Genomic DNA, 16,353 nt, shown 5'->3' on the forward strand with positions numbered 1-16,353 from the left:
TTCTAATGTAAATTTATTAAATTAAATCTTGAAAATACGTGATGGTCTTGGGAAAAGATCCAGAAGAGGAGCATTCATTTGCTTGCAAAGGCCATAATCTGTTCCTGGAGGAAAAAATGAAACAAAGTGAGTGATACTCTGACATTGTAAAGTATGTGGGCAGGTGAAAATACTTTAAAATATCTAAAGTGATTAAAGCAAAAATTTGGCAAAAGTCCCAGATAGATTCTCCTCCTGAGTCCCTCCAAAGTGTCTTTTAATGCAAGTTTCTCAGGAAAGAAGCTGGCCAAGCAGCAAAAGGAGTTTAAGCATCTTTATCTTTACAAGTCCTTATTCACTATTTTAAGCCCTTATATAAAGTTACTGCTTAGATGTGGGCCCTAGCACCAAAAACCCCGGAAGGGATATTTCTGCTCATAACCACTGGGGAAGGTATTCAAATAAAGATGATAATTTTACAGCCAAGAAAATTAATTCAAAGAAACTGAGTCATTGGCGAAGTCATTCCTCAGTGAGCAAGACTCTTGGAGGTCTGGGAAAAGAACTCTCTTACTTTGAGCGGAGATACTGCATTTGTAGCCTGCAAGCCCCACGTCCTGAGCAGCACCAGTGGGGTGGCACTGGTAGAATACAGCCGTTTTAGTAGGTCAGTAGCAGCCAGAAGAGCAGTGTTGTGACGCTGTCTGTCTGTTTCATAAGCTGTGAGGTGGTTCATGGAGCCTGAAAGGAAAAGGAAAGGTTAAATCCCTAATTCAGTAGTGAAGTTTTCCTTCCTAGCAAACCAGATGCATTTATGTCCACTACATCTAGCTACTGAGGGCCATTTTCCTGATCTTCCCATATTATAGGACCTTGGGATACCTCTCTAAGGTACTTGAATCCTTACCTAAGTCTTTCCCATTGAAGGCTGCAGTCCTGAGGTGATGGAGCAAGCTGGAGATATCCCCAAAGCCCATGTTGGCACCTTGTCCTGCAAGTGGATGGACTCTGTGGGCTGCATCCCTAAGAATAAAGCAGAGTTCAGGTGTAGCCTCCAGCGTAGAGTGAAAAGGAGTGGCCCTGCTCTGTTATTATCTTACCCAATGAGCGCCAGCCGAGGCCGGACGTACTCAGCAGCATGTCCCAACCCAAGAGGAAACAGTACTCGGCTTTTGGCATCCACCCTGGCTACACTTGGGGGCAGCTGGCGAGCTGAGATCTTAGTGGGCTTCAGAAAGGCAACCGCATACTGCAGCATGGAGCCAGCCGAGTCGATGAAGTCTGTGTGGTTGGCGTCACTCCACTGAGTAGCACCAGCCACAAAACAAAGTGAAATTTCATCAGCGACTCCAGCAGGGAATTAAAAATTCAACAAGGCAACCATTTTATAACCACAGCCAAGGGTAGTGGTACCTAACACGCCTAAACTGATTCAGACAAGTGACAAGCCCCTCAAACAAATGCAAAATGCAACTTCCTCTCACTTCCCACAGGCTTTAGGATCAAGCCAAACTGCTCATGAGTTGCCCCTACCTACCTCTGAGCTTCACCTTTCACTAATCCTACCCTCAAAATGCACATGCCAGCCACAAAGTAGCTCACTCGACAACATGCTCTTGCCTCCACACACCCCTCTACTTAGAATGTCCTCCCACTTCTGGTTCACCAGGATAACACCTCAGAGCATGCAGAAGCTGTCACCCCTTTTTGTAAACCTCCCTCCAAACCTTCTTCTGTGTGTGTCTTTCTCCTCCATGCTCCCACAGTATCCTATACATACTCTACCACTGTACCAAAACTGTCATTTCTATATCTTTCTCCCTCACTTGACTGTGAGCTTCCTGAAAGGAGGGACTATGTCTCATTTGTCCAACTCCAGAGCCTTCTATATAGAAGCACTCATAACTCTTGCTGAATGAATGTACTGCAAAGGCCTATGCCAGGAATATATACTAAATGACCCATAAAGGGTCACCATTTATCTTGGAAGCCACTTCAGTGCGTTCAGTTTTTGTTTATTCTTGTTGTTACTACAGAGCAGTGGAGCTTAAGTTCTTCACTGTAAACCAGTGTGAAGTCATTAGCAAGGCAGTAGAGTTTGGTGGTTAAAAGCATAGGCTCAAGGGCCAGCCTGATTTCAGAACCCAGCTTTGCCGCCAGCTGTATGACCTCAGGCAAGTTACCTATCTCTAAGTGAGCAGGATAATAGTACCTACCTCAATGGTTCACTGAATTAAATACATAAATACACGTAAAAAAAACTCTTCACCTGTACCTGGCACATAGTAAGTGCTGGATAAATGTTATCGATCATTATCATTAGTGAATTTAGATAATGTGACATTTAAACTCCAAAAATATTGGTGTCTGTATTATCTAAAGGCTATGTCTACTCCAGTAATAATTACCATTTGTTGAGTACCCTATAATGTACTAGGTATGTTCCAAGCATTTTACATAAATTCTCTCTTTCTAAGTCTTTAGACTTTTATTGCTATTAAACCCTAAGAGGTTGGTGATACTATTTCCATTTTTCAGGAGATTAACAGGTAGAACCAATATTGAACCCACATCTCTCTACAAAGCTTACTCTTAAGTTCACTATGGAAATGTGCTCAGCCCCTCCCCAGGAACACTTCTGATGAATCAGGCTTCAATGGTTCAGGTACTTGGCATCTGTTAAAAATTATCAAAGTATTACAGCTTCAAAAAAAGTTACTTATCCAAGTAACTACCACCCAGGCAGCTGTTTCAGTCAGCAGAGCAGCAGCCCACAACCCTCAGAAGAGCACACAAATTAATTTCTTTGTTTTACATTTTCCTGAGTCCCCTCCTCCACGTAACCCACATCAGGTGTTACAGGATCAAAGGGGCAGCTGGTTGGTTGTTCCTCTTTTCTTACTCAAAACCACCTTTCTGTATCTATCCCAGCGACATATCGTCAGCTGGTGATACTCACAAAGGCAGAGTTAACGGCATCCACAAACTTTTCCTCATCCATGCTGACCAGCTCTGCTGCATGTTCATGGGATGTGGACCAAACCAAGGAACTCAAAGTGTCTGAGAGCTGTGTCAAAAGAACATCAATACCAAGGGCTAAAACTTCTGTTCTTAAGAGCTCTCAAGCACGAAGGAAGACAAGAAGGGGTAACAAAGCTAGCCTGGGCATATTCCCTTGAAACCAGAAAAAGGCTGAGAGAAAATGAAGTTCTAAAAGAGGAAGGCTTGACATGTTTAAGCAGACTAGCCAGAAGGACTTCTTACCGGAAGCAGAGCAATGGGCCCGGAGGGGAGAAATCTCTGCCAAGCTACATTGTTTTCTGTGGCCTACAACGGAGAGGAGAAGAGTTCTTGTGAGAAGTACCCAGTACCAGTTATTGTTTTTTTTTTCTAGGTCATAAGATATCTATATGTATTTTTTTTTTTTAACATCTTTATTGGAGTATAATTGCTTTACAATGGTGTGTTAGTTTCTGCTTTATAACACAGTGACTCAGCTATAGATATACATATATCCCCATATCTTCCCAGTACCAATTAAACCCGAGCAAGGCCCCCAGATGGTGGGCTCAGGATCTTACCTCCGATAAATGCAGAGTAGCCACAACAGCGGACTGGTCATAGTTCCAGCTAACATTTTGGATTCCAGCGGCCTGCCGTACTCCTGAGTTGTGGCCATCTGCACCAATCTGCATGGAGACAAGAGCCTGCTGAGTCTTAAAACCTTTTAATTAACGAAACTGTTCCAGAACTTTGTCTCTGCCTCCTAAAAGTTTTCTCTAGTTCCCACTGGTGGCAAGCCCATCTGTGGCAGGTAACTCTTTATCATGCCTGCCTCACTCCCAGCCCCTAGAGGGGTAACCCTATATATGCGATCCCAGCTTCAATTAACAGACCAAAGCTGGACATCTGATCCAAGAGGTGCCAGCCGTAGGTTAAACTGAGCCAAAGTCTCTTGATATTTGAACTAGAAAGCAATAAGGCAGGCGCAGGAGCTGAAGGATCCTGAAGTAAGGTTGGGAACGGCTGCCATGGAAAAGGGGAAGCTGATGAGCAGAAAAAGAAAAAAATGGGAGATGTGAGGAGATGAACGACTACAGGACTCCTGAGAGGGAAGGAACAGCCTCAATTTCTGACCCTCTGATTCCTGTCCCTGTAAGGCCAGCTATCCTTTATTTCAAGACCTATGATGGTCCAAGAGATTGCTTCCTGTACAGGATATACAACAGAACCATCTTAACTGGAGCTGGTTTGAGTGGGTATGGGTCCTTATAACCAAAAGCTTTGCCTAAAATTGACTTTAACTATAGCTTAGATCTAAAACTAGAGACCCTAGAATCTAACAAGATGTGGATATGCAAGACCCCTGGGAAAATAAGAAATCTTCAACTACCAACAACTTGGTCTGGAGGATGCTGCCATCACCTAGGGTAATATGAACCCAAGGGCTGGAGCCTGCCACGGAAAATGGATAAGGCCAGGAATAGCTGACTGCTTTGCTCTTGTAGAGAACGGTCACTCGGTCTAGGGAGGTCAAAAGAGAAAAAACAAAACATTAAACAGTTGGCCCACAGGCTGAGGAAAAAACTAAAGCAAAGTCCCAAGACAGCTTATCTTTATCTTATCATTTACTCCTAAACAAGAAAAGTAAAGATCTCAAAAATAACTCATGTGATCTATGCTATGGTCTAAGAGCTAATAAATGACAGAGGCCACAGGGATGAATCAGTGTGAGGAAAACAAGGACAAAAACAAGTAAGCTCTCACTGAACTGTCACCTGCATGAGGCACTCTTTCTTCCCATCTTCAAGATCCTGCTCTAGTTTCACTCTATGCCTACATGAACCCACATGTGTTTTCAAAGCAAATAGGGTGGGGCATACCACAGACTCAAACAAGTTCTAGATTTCATAAGATTTTTCTTCCCACTGGAAGTCATTTTACTTTTCTGATCATAAAAAGTACATGCTTACTACTTTTACTTTGTGTAAAAGTCTGAACCACAAAGAAAGGTTTAAAAAAGGGGAAAAAATCACCTTTAATCATACCACTCAGAGACAGCTAGTTAAAGCTTTGTTGTATAGCTTTCCAAACAATTTCCTATGTGTGTATATGCACACATCCCCCACACACACTCACACACACAAGTGGGATCATATAACACACACTTTTTTCACCTATATATTATGGAACATGTTTCTAAGTGACTATTAGATCTAAATTATCTGTAGGACCTCCCTGGTGGCGCAGTGGTTAAGAATCCACCTGCCAATGCAGGGGACACGGGTTCAATCCCTGGTCCGGGAAGATCCCACATGCCACGGAGCAACTAAGCCCGTGCACCACAACTACTGAGCCTGCGCTCTAGAGCCTGCAAGCCACAACTACTGAAGCCTGCGCACCTAGAGCCCGTGCTCCACAACAAGAGAAGACACCGCAATGAGAAGCCCGCGCACCGCAACGAAGAGCAGTCCCCGCTCGTGGCAACTAGAGAAAGCCCGTGCGCAGCAACGAAGACCCAACACAGCCAAAAATAAATAAATAATAAATAAATAAATTTTTAAAAATTATCTTTAAAAGCTACACGGAAGTTCATTGCAGGGATGAACTATTATCCCATATCAAAAAGCATTTAAGTTGCTTCCAATTTTTCTCTCTCCAGAACCCTGAAATATTTACAAATCATATATATAGGGAATTTATACCCAGAATATATAAAGAACCCTTATAACTAAAAAATAAGGGCTTCCCTGGTGGCACAGTGGTTAAGAATCCGCTTGCCAACGCAGGGGACACGGGTTCGAACCCTGGCCCAGGAAGATCCCACATGCCGCGGAGCAACTAAGTCCATGCGCCACAACTACTGAGCCTGTGCTCTACAGCCCGCGAGCCACAACCACTGAGCCCGCACGCCTAGAGCCCATGCTCCGCAACAAGAGAAGCCACCGCAATGAGAAGTCCATGGACTGCAATGAACAGTAGCTCCCGCTCGCTGCAACCAGAGAAAGCCTGTGCACAGCAACAAAGACCCAACACAGCCAAAAAAATTTGAAAAACAATTAAAAAAAAAAAAAAAGACAATCTAGTTTTAAAATGAGCAAAAGATTTTAAATAGACACTTCTCCAAGGAAGATATACAAATTGGGACTTCCCTCGTGGTCCAGTGTTTAAGAATCCACCTTCCAATGCAGGGGATGCAGGTTCGATCTCTGGTTGGGGAACTAAGATCCCACATGCCGCAGGGCAACTAAGCCCACACACCACAACTTGAGAGAAGCCCGAGCACTGCAACGAAAGATCCCACATGCCACAACTAAGACCCGATACAGCCAAATAAAAAAAAAAAAAAAAGATATACAAATAGCCAACAAGTACATGAAAAGACACTCAACATTATTAGTCATCAGGTAAATACAATCAAAACTACAAGATGGGACTTCCCTGGCAGTACAGTGGTTAAGATTCTGTGCTCCCAATGCAGGGGGCACAGGTTCACTCCCTGGTTGGGGAACTGAGATCCCGCATGCTGTGTGGTGTGGCCAAACAAAATAAATTAAAAAACTACAATGAGATACCACTTCAGTTACTAGGATGGCTATTAAAAAAAGAAAAAAAAAAGGTTGAGGGGAATAAAGTGTTGGTGGAGAAATTGGAACCCATATATATTGTTGGTGGGAAAGGGACATGGTACAGCCTCTTTAAAGTTTGGCAGTTTATGAAAATGTTAAACATAGAATTATTACATGACCCAGCAATTCTACTCCTAAGTATCCACCCAGAAGAAATGAAACATGTCCACACAAAAACTTGTCCATAAATGTTCATAGCTTTATTCACAATCACCAAAAAGTGGAAACAACCCAAAATGTCCATCAGCTGATGAATGGATAAACAAAATGTGATATATCCACACAACGAAATACTACTGGGCAGTAAAAAAGACTGGAGTACTGATACATACTACAACATGAATGAATCTCAAAAATGCATTTAGTGAGAGAAGTCAGACATTAAAAAATACATATTGTATGATTCTATCTACATGAAATGTCCAGAATAGGCAAATCTCAAAAAACAGAAAGTAGATTAGTGGTGCCAGGGGCTAGGAGTGGGAATGGGGAATGACTGTAAACAGGCACGAGGTTTCCTTTTGAGTAATAGGAATGTTCTATAATCATATTGTGGTGATAGTGGCACAACTCTATAAATATATTGAAAAATCACTGAATTGTACACTTAAAATCAGTGAATTATTGGTATGTAAGTTATACCTGAATAAAGCTGTTTAAAAAAACGAGAGAGAGAAAGAACATCCCTGAGGTAACTGTTAGAGGGCTTCTTTATGGTGGACATCAGTATCTGTAGAAGGGATCCTTCCAGTAAGTCCCAGAATAACCCTAAGATAGTTCATCTTCCAGAAAGTGAGTGGAAGATGGAAGAGATAGATACCTCACCTGACACAGCCTCCAGCTGCTTAGTGAGAGCATGCACGATGACATCGTTCTCCACTATAAAGCCCATGTCATCTAAATTATCCTTATCGAACATTATCAGGGCCTCTGAGCAGGCATCCCACACCTGGAAACACAAAGGGAAAGTTTGTATTACAACCCAAGGAAAAGGAAATATTACTCCAGTCAAACTGAGCATTGACGGAAGCAGAAAAACCACAGTTTGTCAGTCCCTCTGGCAGGAAGTATAAGGTGGGAAGAAAATTCTCTCATGAATGCTTCCCTCCTACTTCCTTCGACTGAGTGTAAACTCCGTCTGAATACCTCCCACATTTACAGAAAACCTGGAGAATGTGAACTCCAATATCTTAACTCAAGATAGACCAAGATAACCCAAAGGTGATAAAGGAGGCACCTGCATTCGCCGAAAGGCTCTGTATCTCATGTTGCAGATGTGGTCCCAGGCACCAAAACCTACAAAAGAAAGGAGTTATATATAGACCAGAGCAACCTGATGGGACCGGCATCCCTCCTGGGTTCCCCTTTCTCTCTCCTTCCTGTTAAGTAAGAGGTTGTTTTCAGTGTTCTCCAATAATAGGGAAATACTCTTCACTTCTATCCTGTTTGACGCTAGGAGCTAAGCTACTCTGTTCCCCAGTTCAGATTATACAGCATGAAAAAGACCCAGCTTTCATGATCAAAGGTCAAATCACATTAAAGTGGGGGAAATAATAAAGTGGGGGAAATAAACCACATCCATATTTTCTTTTCCTTCATCATCCTATTGAGGATACAAACTCCCTGGATAAAGACTATTTTTTGCTTAATTCCAGAGCACTAAACCGATTCATTCATTGAGGAAATATTTATTGAGCACTTACTATGTGCCAGATACACTTCTAGGTACTGAGCATAAAGCGGGAAACCAAACAGACAAATCTCTGCCCTTCAGCAGCTGACATTCTAGTTGGAGAGATAGACAATTAAAAAAAAATTCATAATAAAATGTCAGGTAGTGTCATAAAGAAAAATAAAGCAGTATAAGGAGTTAGAGAGTCACGCAAGAGTTTAATTTTAGATGGGGTGTTTCTAGATAGGATGGCTTGAGGGAGTAACATTTGACAAAGACCTTAAGACAATTTGCTAACTGGTTCCATGTGTACACATCCATCTACACCCTACAAGCACTTAGCATTCAGGCTCCCCAGCCCCCTATAGGGCTGACTCTGGAAATGAAGAGTATGCTGTTACTAGAAGTGAATGATCGTAATTAGTTCATATAGTTTCAATTCCACCAATTCATAATGACCCAACATCACAAATGATGTCTACATGGACCCACATGTCCCAGGGATGTCTTCCTCAGACTGGGAGTTGACACATGAACAATTCCAGGGGTCCTCATCTTCGACTATGTACTAGACTTACCAACCCCACCCTCCTCTTCCCACCCGTCTCAGTGAGCTCCCTCCTTGCCAGATGCTCTGCTGACTCTGCCCTATGGGACACACTGGGAAGTCAAGAGAGACAGGAGATTGGTTCTATGACAGAGGATCTTCTACTCACTACTGAGAAGGGTTGCGGAGCCAGGGGAAATGGAGCTGACCCTGTTGCTGTATGTTTCTGGCAATTTCCCCAGTACTTTCTTTGGACCTGCTTCTAGCAACAGGATTTTCTTGTCACAAAAGTGAATATCATATCCTAAAAAAAAAAAAAAGAACAAAATGTTATATCATTTTAGAAAAATCAGAATTTATTCTCTTTCTCATTTCCAAGAGAAGCAACATATTAACTAATCCCTTAGCCCTCAGGATACAAATTTCTTACACACATAAAAAGGAAAACATCATGTGGCGTCCTAAGCAATAACATATACTACCATTTCAGTCATGCAAAGCACCCTGCCCATGGTGGTAAGGACTCTCCAGACAGTCCAACACCTGCCATGTGCAAAGACACAAATAATGGCAAAACCCATAACAAGTGAATAGACTGCCCTAGAAAGGAAAAATGAAGAAAGAAAGGCTGTAGTATTTAGACACCAGATATTTACAATCTACAAAGTATTAAGTCACTAAAAATTACAAATCCTGTTCAATAGAAAAATGGGGTTAATAAGCAAAATTCATTGTGGCCTCAAGATTAAGTCACAGATACAGAGCTTGTGATAGAAAAGGGGGCCAAAAAATAACATCAACTGTGCCTAAAAATCTGGTCCTAAAACATCTGTATAGTGAAGTAAAAAGAGGACTTGGAGACTCTGTTACTGGGTCACTGTAGCACAAACACAAGTCCTTCCACAGCGTCTCAGAGAAAGATACAGGTAAAAGATAAGCAGTGAGTTGCATGTGACGGAATTTACCAGAGAAGAAACACTGCAGGTCTTACATAGTAACGCTGAGAGAAACCCCACAGACCTTGACCCCTCTTTTTATTTTGGAATCTAAATGAGAAGAAAGGCACTATTATTACATACAACAAAGAAAGCGTGAAAATCAAGGCTGGCTCCAGTCAAAAAGGAGTGAATTGTGCTGAACCCACCAGGTCAGCATGGCGCTCCCTGTCGTGCAGCAGCACCTGAGCAGCAGTTCTGCCATGGAGGATGGGAGAGGGGCCATGCCCCACAGACAGGACTACTTTCTGGTCCATCACATCGCTAGGCTTTGATCTAACAGTAGCCACTCCAACCGAATGCTTCCTGCCACCTGCTCCCTACGGATCCTACTCCCTGAAGCCTCACCTCCCCAGCAGTGTTCTTTGTACCACACCCGCACACCTCCACCCCAGGATAGGTCAGTTGCTTGTTCCTCTAGGGTAGCTTTCATTTCATTCTTCCTTCTGTTAGTTATTTACAAATCATTCTCCTTTGCTAGATTCTAAATTCCTTGGAGGCCAGGAATCATTTCTTTTCCTATCACTGTACGTCCCCAGCAGCAAACTGCTGTTATCTCCTCAATCCATAAAATAGATACTCAATGTCTTAACAGACATTTTTGTCAAATGAGAAACCAGGAAATACATAGGAAAACAGATTTCCATCCCATATTTGCCCTGGTGAGTAGAAATAGAAAAATTATAAAAATATCTATTTTAGGCTATAATACCATTACAGCTAAAGGCACAAACATATATATGACTTAGCTATTGACTGAATTAAATGAAATTATAAATTGTAGGTGACTATCTAAATTTTAACCTTGAAATCACTTCACTCTATATAGAATCCAAGTTAATTTTGATTTATCAAATAACAACCTAGTGTCATAAATTAATAACCTGCCACTCTTTCATGAATAACAGTAGATTATTATATTAATAATGTTTACTTTTTTCCTGTATATCTAAAAGGAAAGTTCCATAGAATCACTATTATCATTATCATCATCACTGCTAATGTTTATTAACACCTATATGCCAGGTACAATTATATATGATTTACTGTAGTATCATCTGATATAATCTATACCACAATTTTATGAAGAAAGAAAAGCTATTTTGCTCTAATTTTAGAGATGAGAAAAACCAATGTACAGAAATTGTGAGTAATTTATATAATTCCACCCAGATAGAACGTATTGGAGACAAGACTAAGGATTCAAATACATGTAATCTTATATGGACACTTGTTTCTTCACCATTTAACTTCCTTTAAAGGAAAGTTCCTTCCTATTTAAGAAAATCAGAAAAACAATCAGGAGGGAGATTGGTTCAAGATGGCGGAGTAGAAGGATGTGCTCTCACTCCCTCATGTGAGAACACCAGAATCACAACTAACTGCTGGACAATCATCGACAGGAAGACACTGGAACTCACCAAAAAGGATACCCAACATCCAAAGACAAAGGAGAAGCCACAATGAGATGGTAGGAGGGGCGCAATCACAATAAAATCAAATCCCATAACTGCCGGGTGGGTGACTCACAAACTGGAGAACACTTATACCACAGAAGTCCACCCAGCGGAGTGAAGGTTCTGAGCCCCACGTCAAGCTTCCCAACCTGGGGGTCTGGCAATGGGAGGAGGAATTCCTAGAGAATCAGACTTTGAAGGCTAGCCTGATTTGATTGCAGGACTTCAACAGGACTGGAGAAAACAGAGACTACACTCTTGGAGGGCACACACAAAGTAGTGTGCACATCAGGACCAAAGGGAAGGAGCAGTGACCCCATAGGAGACTGAACCAGACCTACCTGCTAGTGTTGGAAGGTCTCCTGCAGAGGCGGGGGGTGGCTGTGTCTCACTGTGAGGGCAAGGACACTGGCAGCAGAAGTTCTGGGAAGTACTCCTTGGCGTGAGTACTCTCCTCCCAGAGTCTGCCATTAGCCCCACCAAAGAGCCCGGGTAGGCTCCACTGTTGGGTCGCCTCAGGCCAAACAACCAGCAGGGAGGGAACCCAGCCCCACCCATCAACAGTCCAGTGGATTAAAGTTTTACTGAGCTCTGCCCACCAAAGCAACAGCCAGCTCTACCCACCACCAGTCCCTCCCATCAGGAAACTTGCACAAGCCTCTTAGATAGCCTTATCCACCAGAGGGCAGACAGCAGAAGCAAGAAGAACTATAATCCTGCAACCTGTGGAACAAAAACCACATTCACAGAAAGATAGACAAGATGAAAAGGCAGAGGGCTATGTACCACATGAAGGAACAAGATAAAACCCCAGAAAAACAACTAAATGAAGTGGAGATAGGCAATCTTCCAGAAAAAGAATTCAGAATAATGACAGTGAAGATGATCCAGGACCTCGGAAAAAGAATGGAGGCAAAGGTCGAGAAGATGCAAGAAATGTTTAACAGAGATCTAGAAGAATTAAAGAACAAACAAACAGAGATGAACAACACAATAACTGAAATGAAAACTACACTAGAAGGAATCAATAGCAGAATAACTGAGGCAGAAGAACGGATAAGTGACCTGGAAGACACAATGGTGGAATTCACTGCTGCGGAACAGAATAAATAAAAAAGAATGAAAAGAAATGCAGACAGCCTAAGAGACCTCTGGAACAACATTAAATGCAGCAACATTCACATTATAGGGGTCCCAGAAGGAGAAGAGAGAGAGAAAGGACCAGAGAAAATATTTGAAGAGATTATAGTCGAAAACTTCCCTAACATGTGAAAGGAAATAGCCACCCAAGTCCAGGAAGTGCAGGGAGTCCCATACAGGGTAAACCCAAGGAGAAACATGCTGAGACACATAGTAATCAAATTGACAAAAATTAAAGACAAAGAAAAATTATTGAAAGCAGCAATGGAAAAACAACAAATAACATACAAGGGAACTCCCATAAGGTTAACAGCTGATTTCTCAGCAGAAACTCTACAAGCCAGAAGGGAGTGGCATGATATACTTAAAGTGATGAAAGGGAAGAACTTACAACCAAGATTATTCTACCCCACAAGGATCAAATTCAGATTTGATGGAGAAATCTAAAGCTTTACAGACAAGCAAAAGCTTTACAGACAAGTAAAAGCTAAGAGAATTCAGCACCACCAAACCAACAAATGCTAAAGGCACTCCCCTAAGTGGGAAACACAAGAGAAGAAAAGGACCTACAGAAACAAACCCAAAACAATAAAGAAAATGATAATAGAAACCTATACATCGATAATTACCTTAAACGTGAATGAATTAAATGCTCCAACCAAAAGACACAGGCTTGCTGAATGGATACGAAAACAAGACCCATATATATGCTGTCTACAAGAGACCCACTTCAGACATAGGGACACATACAGACTGAAAGTGAGGGGATGGAGAAAGATATTCCATGCAAATGGAAATCAAAAGAAAGCTGGAGTAGCAATATTCATATCAGATAAAATAGACTTTAAAATAAAGAATGTTACAAGAGACAAGGAAGGACACTACATAACCATCAAGGCATCAATCGAAGAAGATATAACAATTATAACTATATATGCACCCAGCATAGGAGCACCACAATACATAAAGCAACTTCTAACAGCTATAAAAGAGGAAATCGAAAGTAACACAATAATAGTGAGGGACTTTAACACCTCACTTACACCAATGGACAGATCACCCAAACAGAAAATTAATAAGGAAACAAAAGCTTTAAATGACACAATAGACCAGACAGATTTAATTGATATTTGTAGGACATTCCATCCAAAAACAGCAGATTACACTTTCTTCTTAAGTGTGCATGGAACATTCTCCAGGATAGATCACATCTTGGGTCACAAATCAAGCCTCAGTAAATTTAAGAAAATTGAAATCATATCAAGCATCTTTTCTGACCACAATGCTATGAGATTAGAAATCAATTACAGGGAAAAAAACGTAAAAAAGACAAACACATGGAGGCTAAACAATACGTTACTAAATAACCAAGAGACCACTGAAGAAATCAAAGAGGAAATCAAAAAATACCCAGAGACAATGATAATGAAAACAAGATGATCCAAAATCTATGGGATGCAGCAAAAGCAGTTCTAAGAGGAAAGTTTATAGCTATACAGGCCTACCTCAAGAAACAAGAAAAATCTCAAATAAAAAATCTAACCTTACACCTAAAGGAACTAGAGAAAGAAGAACAAACAAAACCCAAAGTTAGCAGAAGGAAAGAAATCATAAAGATCAGAGCAGAAATAAATGAAATAGAAACAAAGAAAACAATAGCAAAGATCAATAAAACTAAAAGCTGGTTCTTTGAGAAGATAAACAAAATTGATAAACCATTAGCCAGGCTCATCAAGAAAAAGAGGGAGAGGACTCAAATCAATAAAATTAGAAATGAAGAAGGAGAAGTTACAATGGACACCGCAGAAATACAAAGCATCCTAAGAGACTACTACAAACAACTCTATCCAATAAAATGGACAACCTGGAAGAAATGGACAAATTCTTAGAAAGGTATAACCTCCCAAGACTGAACCAGGAAGAAATAGAAAATATGAACAGGCCAATCACAAGTAATGAAATTGAAACTGTGATTAAAAATCTTCCAACAAACAAAAGTCCAGGACCAGATGGCTTCACAGGTGAATTCTATCAAACATTTAGAGAAGAGCTAACACCCATCCTTCTCAAACTCTTCCAAAAAATTGCAGGGGAAGGAACACTCCCAAACTCATTCTATGAGGCCACCATCACCCTGATACCAAAACCAGACAAAGATACTACAAAAAAAGAAAATTACAGACCAATATCACTCATGAATATAGATGCAAAACTCCTCAACAAAATACTAGCAAACAGAATCCAACAACACATTAAAAGGATCGTACATCATGATCAAGTGGGATTTATCCCAGGGATGCAAGGATTCTTCAATATAGGCAAATCAATCAATGTGATACACCATATTAACAAACTGAAGAATAAAAACCATATGATCATCTCAATAGATGCAAAAAAAGCTTTCGACAGAATTCAACACCCATTTATGATAAAAACTCTCCAGGAAGTGGGCACAGAGGGAACCTACCTCAACATAATAAAGGCCATATACAACAAACCCACAGCAAACATCATTCTCAATGGTGAAAAACTGAAAGCATTTCCTCTAAGATCAGGAACAAGACAAGGATGTCCACTCTCACCACTATTATTCAACATAGGTTTGGAAGTCCTAGCCACGGCAATCAGAGAAGCAAAAGAAATAAAAGGAATACAAATTGGAAAAGAAGAAGTAAAACTGTCACTGTTTGCAGATGACATGATACTATACACAGAGACTCCTAAAGATGCCACCAGAAAACTACTAGAGCTAATCAATGAATTTGGTAAAGTTGCAGGATACAAAATTAATGCACAGAAATCTCTTGCATTCCTATACACTAATGATGAAAAATCCGAAAGAGAAATTAAGGAAACACTCCCATTTACCACTGCAACAAAAAGAATAAAATACCTAGGAATATACCTACCTAGGGAGACAAAAGACCTGTATGCAGAAAACTATAAGACACTGATGAAAGAAATTAAAGATGATACCAACAGATGGAGAGATATACCATGTTCCTGGATTGGAAGAATCAATATTGTGAAAATGACTATACTACCCAAAGCAATCTACAGATTCAATGGCATTTTTTACAGAACTAGAACAAAAAATCTTAAAATTTGTATGGCGACACAAAGACCCCAAATAGCCAAAGCAGTCTTGAGGGAAAAAAATGGAGCTAGAGGAATCAGACTCCCTGACTTCAGACTATACTACAAAGCTACAGTAATCAAGACAATATGGTACTGGCACAAAAACAGAAACATAGATCAATGGAACAAGACAGAAAGCCCAGAGATACACCCATGCACCTTTGGTCAACTAATCTATGACAAAGGAGGCAAGGATATACAATGGAGAAAAGACAGTCTCTTCAATAAGCGGTGCTAGGAAAACTGGACAGCTACATGTAAAAGAATGATATTAGAACATTCCCTAACACCATACACAAAAATAAACTCAAAATGGATTAGAGACCTAAATGTAAGACTGGACACTATAAAACTCTTAGAGGAAAACATAGGAAGAACACTCTTTGACATAAATCACAGCAAGATCTTCTTTGATCCACCCCCTAGAGTAATGGAAATAAAAACAAAAATAAACAAATGGGACCTAATGAAACTTAAAAGCTTTTGCAAAGCAAAAGAAACTACAAACAAGACGAAAAGACAACCCTCAGAATGGGAGAAAATATTTCCAAACGAATCAATGGACAAAGGATTAATCTCCAAAATATATAAACAGGTCATGCAGCTCAATATTAAAAAAACAAACAACCCAATCCAAAAATGGGCAGAAGACCTAAATAGATATTTCTCCAAAGAGGACATACAGATGGCCATGAAGCACATGAAAAGCTGCTCAACATCACTAATTATTAGAGAAATGCAAATCAAAACTACAATGAGGTATCACCTCACACCAGTTAGAATAGGCGTCATCAGA

The 16,353-nt window shown here is 40.7% G+C and overlaps 1 protein-coding gene across 4 annotated transcripts in view; it reads right to left on the bottom strand.

Annotated features, from left to right (window-relative positions):
• Nucleotides 1-16,353, bottom strand: part of COQ6 (coenzyme Q6, monooxygenase) — a 22,778-nt gene continuing 6,425 nt past the window's right edge. For 2 of the 4 annotated variants that reach the window (XM_068542807.1, XM_068542801.1), the window contains exons 2-12: nt 8,997-9,131; nt 7,846-7,904; nt 7,434-7,557; nt 4,373-4,503; nt 3,561-3,668; nt 3,244-3,306; nt 2,939-3,046; nt 1,080-1,282; nt 887-1,002; nt 554-720; nt 1-104 (exon numbers count right to left, since the gene is read on the bottom strand). In XM_068542807.1, coding sequence (XP_068398908.1) covers nt 75-104; nt 554-720; nt 887-1,002; nt 1,080-1,282; nt 2,939-3,046; nt 3,244-3,306; nt 3,561-3,668; nt 4,373-4,503; nt 7,434-7,557; nt 7,846-7,875 — 1,080 coding nt within the window. In that variant the 5' untranslated portion in view covers nt 7,876-7,904; nt 8,997-9,131 and the 3' untranslated portion in view covers nt 1-74. Of the gene's footprint in view, nt 105-553; nt 721-886; nt 1,003-1,079; nt 1,283-2,938; nt 3,047-3,243; nt 3,307-3,560; nt 3,669-4,372; nt 4,504-7,433; nt 7,558-7,845; nt 7,905-8,311; nt 8,394-8,996; nt 9,132-16,353 lie in introns of all 4 variants that reach the window. The other 2 variants (XM_068542816.1, XM_068542823.1) reach the window with 2 other exon arrangements.

The sequence above is a fragment of the Eschrichtius robustus genome, chromosome 1 (genome assembly GCF_028021215.1).
Source record: "Eschrichtius robustus isolate mEscRob2 chromosome 1, mEscRob2.pri, whole genome shotgun sequence".
Classification (NCBI taxonomy): Eukaryota; Metazoa; Chordata; class Mammalia; order Artiodactyla; family Eschrichtiidae; genus Eschrichtius; species Eschrichtius robustus.